This window comes from Akebia trifoliata, chromosome 8 (assembly GCF_017979445.1).
Source record: "Akebia trifoliata isolate Shusen 1 chromosome 8, ASM1797944v1, whole genome shotgun sequence".
NCBI classification, from domain to species: domain Eukaryota; kingdom Viridiplantae; phylum Streptophyta; class Magnoliopsida; order Ranunculales; family Lardizabalaceae; genus Akebia; species Akebia trifoliata.
The window spans coordinates 11,668,694-11,677,282 of NC_141382.1; the positions used below are offsets into that span (position 1 = coordinate 11,668,694).

At 34.9% G+C, this 8,589-nt stretch overlaps 1 protein-coding gene and 1 non-coding gene across 2 annotated transcripts; both read right to left on the reverse strand.

Moving 5' to 3' along the window:
- Window positions 1–546: 546 nt before the first annotated feature.
- Window positions 547–4,917, reverse strand: LOC147396114 (small COPII coat GTPase SAR1A-like). The gene is made up of 3 exons (XM_086450625.1): window positions 4,535–4,917; window positions 4,267–4,398; window positions 547–1,041 (listed from the first exon to the last, which is right to left on the reverse strand). Exons 1-3 carry the CDS (start codon window positions 4,661–4,663, stop codon window positions 721–723), a joined length of 582 nt encoding a protein of 193 aa, XP_086306751.1. The 5' UTR covers window positions 4,664–4,917; the 3' UTR covers window positions 547–720.
- On the reverse strand, window positions 1,708–1,831 carry LOC147396115 (small nucleolar RNA snoR83). Its single transcript, XR_015181234.1, has one exon. It is a non-coding gene; the product is annotated as a small nucleolar RNA snoR83 (small nucleolar RNA).
- Window positions 4,918–8,589: the final 3,672 nt, after the last annotated feature.

Sequence of the window (8,589 nt, forward strand, 5' to 3'; positions counted from 1 at the left end):
TCCCCAGCAAAAGAATTATTGAAGAACAAAAGAATCAAAATTCTAGCCTATCCCTCTCCCTCACCTTTTCTCTCTGTATTTACTTCTAGGAAAGGAAGAAAGACTCTAGGAGATGGAGTGAATTGGTGTTGCATCATTCTTATTTGGATTGTGTTAGTATAATTTTATCAATTGGTGTGTTATAAGTAAAAGTTGGTGTGTAATAGAAGTACTCCAACGAAAAAAATGTAAATTCACACTTCTAATGACATGTAGGTCCCTTCTTACCTGTCAGAGTTTCTTCCATGTGAAGTACCTACTTCACGACCTCTCCTCTCAAATGGTGGGTGGGTCACCTGACTACATCTCAATTAGACTTAGTTATTCAAATTCCTTGGCCACCAACATTAACTTTCCCATTAGTAACAAATTTTATAGTCGATAGCACTACCAAGATTAAGGAAACCCACAAAGGAATAAAAAAATGTTTTTACAAGAACCATAATCTATAGAATTAACATAGCAGCTAAAAAAGAAACCAAAAGAAAGCTACCTGACCAGATCCAGTGGGGAACCCTGTTTTAACATTACTAAATTTCAATTACATGGTAAAACTTGAACGAAAATACTTCATTGTTGTTGGTATTGGAACACCATTCAAAACAAACATCACTTTTATCAACAAAGTGTAGAGTGATAGACTGCATAATGACGAGTGCCCACCCACCCTTAACATATACCCTATTTGATGTACTGTGAGACCCACTTAAAGCCATCACCATACCCCATCTTGCGAACGATGCTGCACATGAAGACCTCGAGGGGCCGGACATTGGAATCCGTTAGATTTACCTTTCCCTTGCCTGTGGTGAAGTTGGTCAGTCCCAAATGGTACCGCAGCTCATCCTCAGAGGCTGCATATGGGATGTCAATCTTGTTTCCCAACACAAGGAACGGAACATTGGTGAGGGACTCATCCGAGAGTAGAGCATCCAGCTCCTTCTTGGACTCTGCAAATCTCTCCTTGTCATATGCATCCACTAAGTACACCACGGCATCCACCTGTCCCCCCCCCCCCCCAAAAAAAAAAAAAGGGAAAATGGATCACTGAGTTCTAATTGCTCAGAACACCATCAACTTTGAGAAGAAAGACCAGATAAAATCTCCACAAAAACAAAAAGAACCAAAGAACAAGTGCAGTGTAAGCACCAGCAGTACCTTGTTAAGTTTTTAAAGGTGTGTGAGGCAGATGCCTCAAGGAAGGGTGCACTAAAAACAATCAAGGGGAATGTTGCAGGATCATAAGAGGTGTACTCAAACCAGGAGGTGTTCTCCTCAAACCAGGAAGCATCCAAAAGGGGTATTCAGAAGAGGCATAACTGATTCAGCACACTGTGGTCCAAGGCATAAGCCTCATTTTTATTTATGTTGTGATTTGGAGTTGGAATGTGAAAAAATAAGAAAGTTCTTAATATTTTCCAATCTTTTAAATATTTTTTCCATTTCTTTTAAATTACTTGTCTTTAGATTATTTATTTTAAGTATTCCATGCATGTGAAAGGCTTACACCTAGACATGCTGGCCAGACCAACGTCTCATTGAATAACTTAGCATTTGAAAACACTAATTATACTTACCAATTTATTTATTTTAATAAATTTTTATTACTTCTATTTAAAAAACTTCTAATACCAAACAATGTCAGTACTTAATCAATGAGCATTCTCACTATGTGTGGCAAGCTACTATTAGAACACCTCCTGAAAAATAAGAATGTGCTATCAGCGAAACTTCCATCATTAGTATTGGCCTGTTATGAATCAGACAAATGTAAGAGAAGTTTGTCTGGGATTATGGAGACACAAAATCAAGGATAAGCAACAATTTTTCCCTTTTCCCTTCTACGAATTCCTTACCTAAGTAACGACACCTAATATAAGAATAGTGATGCAGGACACAAATCGAGCCAATGGTCATGGGTTCCATTGGAATTTTCAAATTATTGAGGTTGTAGCTTGTTTGGATCTAAGAGTTAATTTTTTTTTATCCCTTCTAATTTATTGGGATTAGTTTTAGATGAGATTATTTTATTTTTAGATGTCATTTAGTTACTTTAGAGGTCATATATTAGTTTAAGTACTATTCACGTTATTTTTATTTAGGTCTTATTTTGAGGGGTCAAAATTTGTCGTAATATGGGTCAATTTTTATGTCATTTGATATGTAATTCAATTACCTATCCAACGAATCCAAGATTTCACAATTCCAATGAGTTTTGAGAAAGTTATGGTCAAAATACCGATGGGATGTTAATCTTATACGGGATTGACTTCCCAAGGTGAAAAGAGTCAATTTTTATATAATTCTATGATAGGATTTTTAGTCTAACCTATATATATGACTATTGTAATTGAGTTTTAAAAAATTATGGAATAAAAAAAAAAGAAATTTTGTAGCTCTATTAGTGATTGGAGACCACATCCATCTTGGTGTGATTCCAAAATACTATTCTTCTGTCCCTTTTGTTTCTCTTCTAATCTTATTTTAATTTTCTTTTTGATTCTTGAATTCTTGGAACCCATTTTCTTCTACTCTTAACGCTTATCCAACCCCCAACCAAATACCCTGTAATCGGAATACTTTGTGATTTACGTTTCAACATATAGCCAATTGCAATTTTGGAAACCCTTTAAAAAAAAAAATCTTTCAATAATTTTTCTTTGACCTTCATCACCACTTAATTAACTTTTCCATCACCCTTCCCAAAGTAGAACCTTAGAATCAAACAAATTTAGGTTTTCCTGCATCAAATAGGCAGCCAGAGTTGAGTCATTAGATATGTATTGAGCTCGTCGTCCAGGTGTGCATTACACATCCACAAAAGGGGAAAAATAGGCTTGCAACACCAAATTCAATGAAGCACGTCCACTAAACTATAACTATGTACAAGGTACAATAAGGAAACTAGTTGGTACCAACAAACTTTGGCTTAATTTATGGCATAAGAAATATAGAAGGATGGCTAGCAAAGAGGGACAACAATGACCGTATGCAAATGAATGAGGTGGGACCACTCAAGCAATATGAATTGAAGAGTACAAAGGTAACAATTTAATTTGAGATAAGGTGTGGATGACGATGAAATGTCTATTGAGTGTATATTTTCCTCCACTCTCGGGTGTGTCACACCCCAGTTAAGCCCCGTGGCCCTCTTGCATTCATAGTTCTACCCCTCTCCAACAAATCAGTCTTTTGGAGTGGTTGGTTGGTTAACATGGTATCAGAGCACTAGGTTCATATAGGCCACCGATTTGATTCTTTCCACCCTTATGGGTAAGAGAGAATGTTGAGTGTATATTTTCCTCCACTCTCGGGTGTGTCATACCCCAATTAAAGCCCTATGACCTTATATTTATAGTTCTCCCCCCCTCCAACAGATCAGTCTTTAGGATGAGTAGGTTGGTGAACAACTGATTGGACCCATTAACAATAATTTCATGCAACACCTAAAAAAACCTAAAACATGTGAGATTTTATGCATGCTCGATCATTCCTCACATATTAGGCAGCAGAAAGCATATGCATAATGCAGTCACAGATACACAACTGTTTTGTCAAAACGTAATCAGACAAGCGCAATTTAAAATCTTGAAACAAATTAACCTAGAGGATTTCTTCTTTTTTTTAAATCCTAAGCTTAAGCTTGGTTTGAAATTGTTCTGTTTTCTCTTTTACTCATCTCAACTACCATAGTAAACCCCAATCACCTAGTATCAAGAACGCATAATTGGTATAAAGGAAAAAAAACCTCATGGTTTCAAACGGGTGTGATTTTTGTAACAACTTCACTCTTTGCTATTGGCTGTTACATTTTTTTTATTTTGGATAAGCAAGTGAGTTAGTGGTTAGCAATTAGTGGGTGAAGGTGGTTTTCAGTCCAGGCCGTGGTATCAACACTCACGAACTTTAACAAACTTAACAAGCTAGCACCTTTATTGGTGTTATGTTATGTATGATAATGGTGGTTTCTACAGATTATAATGCAAATCAATTCCAAGGATTGCAAGTAGGAACTAATAAAGTGGTGTCTTTCTAGAAAGTAAAATCACTATTATATCAACCAACTTGGATCCACTGAATGGAGATCAAAGTGCAAAAAATTATCCATCAGCCACTTGAGAACATTTCGAACTTAGTATTACAAATCAACAAACAAATAGTAGCAAATTCACATAAAATCAGAAGAAAATATAACAATATCTTTAAAAAAATTAGAAAAAATCTTACCTTGGCATAGTAATCCTTCCAGACTCTACGAGCAATTTGATGCCCTCCCAAATCAAATGCCTTGAACTTGATTTGTCCAATACTCAACTCCTCTGATGTCGGATACTGTGTAGGTTGATGTTGAACTAATCTCTGAAATGATTCGAGATGTTAAAAAAGAAAAAGTTATATTAATAAAATTAAAAAAAGGTAACAAAACAGATTCTTTAAAATCGAAAACAAAAAAATCAACAAAAATAGAACTAAAAATCAAAGAAACAAACGGAACCTCATCTTTTAACATGTGAAGCAAAGTCGTCTTTCCAGCATTATCGAGGCCTAAAAACAAGATCTTGGCCTCTTTCTGCCAAAGACCAAGCGATGCAAGAACGCCATAAAACCAATCGACAAGAAACATGGTTCCAACGATAATCTTACTCTGATACGAATCAAAACAACCAGAATTTGATTAATTTTACTAGAATCCAATTGGATAAACAATCAGATCAACCAATAAAAGATCTTCAAAGTTCGTAATCTGGAGATTGATTCTTTGTATAATTGTGAGAATTCTGCGATGTAGAGGGATAAATCGAGTGAACAATTAAGCAATAAAAACCCTAGGGCACGGAGAAACCACTTTGGAAAATGGAGATTATTTTATTCGGATAATTACTAAAATAGGGTTGATTTGTTAATTAATTATTAAAAAAAATACTAACTTTTGAAAAATTACAGTAACACATTGAACAGTCCAGCGGTTTTTCAAATCGGCGACTGTTCAGCTTCTTAGACTTTATTTTATTTTTTATTTGAGTGCCATAATTCAAGTAAGGAATTCATCTAGGCACGTCAAAAACATGATACAATGCCACCACCATGTAATGGACAAAATTTGATAAATTTTGATAAAATAAACTATCAAAGCCTTCTAACCCTTACTAGGGCACCTACATTGAAAAGGTTCCCTCGAGGCTGCAAGGTAACAGGGCCAAAGAGAAAGAGAATACCTCTGATCTAGAAGATGTTGAAGGTAGCAATAATTTCAAGTGCTATGAAAAAGGGAATGATCACAAAGTTATTGATGTCGTAAAGGACACTCAGGATACAATTAAATTTGTTGACAGAAGAGAGAGTGGGAATAGAAGCAATAGTGTAATACCCCTTGTTTTTTATTCATATCTTGAGAAAAAATAAATAGTAGAATTTTGAGAAAATTTTGAAAGTGAGACTTAGAGTAAAACTTAAAAAAAGAAGAAAAAATTGATCGTTTTTAATAAAATCTAACTTTGCCATTGGATTCAAAATAGTCGAAAAACGTACTTTAGCCTATAAGAACGCTTAAAATACAAGTCCGAATGAAAAAATTGTAAAATCCTCAATTTTTGAGTCGGATGAAGCTAAAAAAATAAAAAAATTTGCTAGAGCAATAATTTGGAGATCCAATCGCTCCATTAGATCCGTAACAAAAAAAATTATAGAAAAATGAGTATTTACTCATCAGTTTCAAAGTCCGAAAAGTCGAATTATCGTAAAAAATAGAGATAACTTCGATTTTCGGTTCAAACCGGGTTGAAAAAGTGAATTTTTGTTAGAGAAAGAATTTGTAAAATCTTCTTGTACCATTAGGTCCGTAACGAAAGATTATAGAAATGGAGTATTCAATTGTCACTTTCGGAGTTTGAAAAGTCAAGTTATTGTCAAACGAAAAAACTTCAAAAAAGATGATTTTGTCCCGATATTTTACATAAAGAATTTTTAAAGTTTTTTTTATTTCCGAGTTTTAAAAACATCCTCTAAGTTGTTGAATTTTCTTTCTGATACGTATATATCTTCCACTCTCTCAGGTTGCTCGATAATTAATTATTCGTGTAACCTTATCCTTGGGATGATAGTGTTCACATAAGCTTATGCCACTAGTTCATCGCCTAGGTTTTCCACTTGCATGCAAAATCAAGCAGTGAATGCCCGAATGCTCTCTCATTCTTCTTGCCTCAAGTTAAACAGAACATTAACTTTCACTTTTTTTTCTTCCATTGTGGATATACTGAGCTACAAATAACTCTTCTAGCCCTACAAAGCTCATCACCGACTTTGTATTCAACCTTTGGAACCAAGAGATTACAACCGACCTCAATGTGGACGTGAACATTTTACACATTAAAGTGACGTCTCCTTGGTATAAGATCACCTGGTTCTTGTAATGCATGATGTGTTCCACTAGGTCTCATGTCCCATTGAAGGGGTCGTACTTCGATGAGTGAAACTTCTTAGGTAGGTCAGCTCAAATAATTTCTTTTGAGAACAGCGATGCTCATATATCCCTTACGGCTGACTGAGCCAAACACCTGGTCTGGCCTCCTTTTGCAACATCTTCTCTATTTTTCGGAGAAACATCGTTGGAAGAGGTTGCCGGTTAATACCATAAACCTCCTTTTCTCACCTCTTGGGGTTCGAACTCTCATCCCCTGTTTCTCCTATGGTTTTCGTTACATTCATTGTTTTAGTCCTTCAACCAACTATTGCCTCATCTCTTCATTGTCCCTTCTCAAGACACATATCTTATCTTCTTCTTTGTCGAGGCCGTGTTGTAATTTCATCCTCATCTACTTGATGAGAGACTCCATCCCCTACAAGGATCCTTGGTTCCCCTGTCCGCCATCCTTTGGTTTGTTGTTCCACATATTCACTATGTTTTCTACCATGTTCTAGTAAGTTTCCCACAAACGACACCAATTGTAGATGTCATTTGGTGATAGACCTTGAGATTTGCACTCCCTCTCAAGATTGACCTTTCTTCTGATAATCTCTCCTGTTGGTGGCCCCTACAGCATAACCTCCCTAACACTCAAGTTAGTAAAGAATTTTAAAATAAAAATATGAATTCTCTCTTATCATTTTTTTGCATACTTTTTTTAAGAGATGTCTACCCTTTTTATAGGGGTTTGGATTAGTTCCCTATTTTAAAAAAGCTTCACGAATCATCCTTATCCCCATTGAGATCTTTCCTTGATTTTCTCATTCCTTTTTCGGGTTGACTTCTATTTACAGAAAAGCCATTGGTTTGGTATTTGAATCCCACAAATTAAAGAATCTGAAGTAATCGTTGAAATTGGCGTGGATCCCGACCTTGTAGCTTATGTTATCCATCATCCGACCTTCTATCTTTATCTTAGTTCGGATATTATGTTCTCTTGGTCTTTTGTCCTGTGTCCCTTTTTCGAAAACCACTAAAATTTTCCTCTATAATATCTATTCTATCAAGTTATGATTTCTTAGGACCCACTTTATTTCATTTATTCTTCACCCCTCTAACTTTGCTATAATTCTTCTTTTACTTCTTTAATCCATTTTATTGTTTTTCATCTTTTACCCCTTTAATCTCAAAAAAAAATTTATAATAGTTTTTTGAATTAAACCTCCTATCAAGCTAAAATTTCATGGGACCCACTTTATTTCTTTTATTCTTCACCTCCTCTAATTTTTCTCTTATACCCCTTCCTTATTCTTTGGAAGGTCTATCTTGTGGCTGGTACTGCATGGTTCTACTCTGCAAGAACTCCAATCATTCTCTTGAAACTCATCCTCTTTATGATAAATGATCTGCTTGTTCCGAAATGACTTGGCTCAATAGAGAAATATTGGGTGTCCACTTTATTATTTTTCATCTTTTACCCATTTAATCTCAAATTTTTTAATAATACCCTTCCAACTCTATTTTTTACACTATTACCTTCTTAACCTAAAAGAGAATGCCCCTCTAACTTTATTATATTTTCTCTTTTACCTTTTTAATCCACTTTATTATTTTTCATCTCGTCCCTTTAATTTTAATTATTTTTAATAATACCCCTTCCATCAAGGTATAATTTCTTGTGACCGTTAATTTGTAAATCACTTTTGATGGGGTTAGAAATTTTAGATTGGACTGATTTTTTGGGAGGATGATCTCCTCTCCATAGAGTGACTTACAAAAAATCAGCCTAATTTGAAACTTTTAAGACATATATGACAAATTTTGTGTACCAATGTTGCCCCCTTAAGATTGTTTGTCGAACGTTGCCCTATATATGTAAACTTAACTCGGTCAAGATTTTAATATAAATGAGCAAGTCATTAGAGTGAGAACTTTACGATGACTTGGCCAACTCAATGAGTCATTTGTAGCTGTCCACTTTCATCAGGTTGGATCAAGCTAAAAAAAAAGTCATTTTATTTATTTATTTATGGTTATATGAGTTTTTTGAATGAAATTGTTGTGGTGTTGGATTCATCCATGTAGTTGCAACAACCCTTAGTAAGATTTAAAATATTACTAAGTTAGTAAGGTTAGTCTAATTCTAA

Coding starts and splice junctions, on each gene's coding strand:
- LOC147396114 (XM_086450625.1), bottom strand. CDS start 4,663: ATGTTTCTTGTCGATTGGTTTTATGGCGTTCTTGCATCGCTTGGTCTT. Junction 4,399..4,534: donor TTCACATGTTAAAAGATGAG/GTTCCGTTTGTT, acceptor GAATCATTTCAG/AGATTAGTTCAACATCAACC. Junction 1,042..4,266: donor GGAAGGATTACTATGCCAAG/GTAAGATTTTTT, acceptor GGGGGGGGACAG/GTGGATGCCGTGGTGTACTT.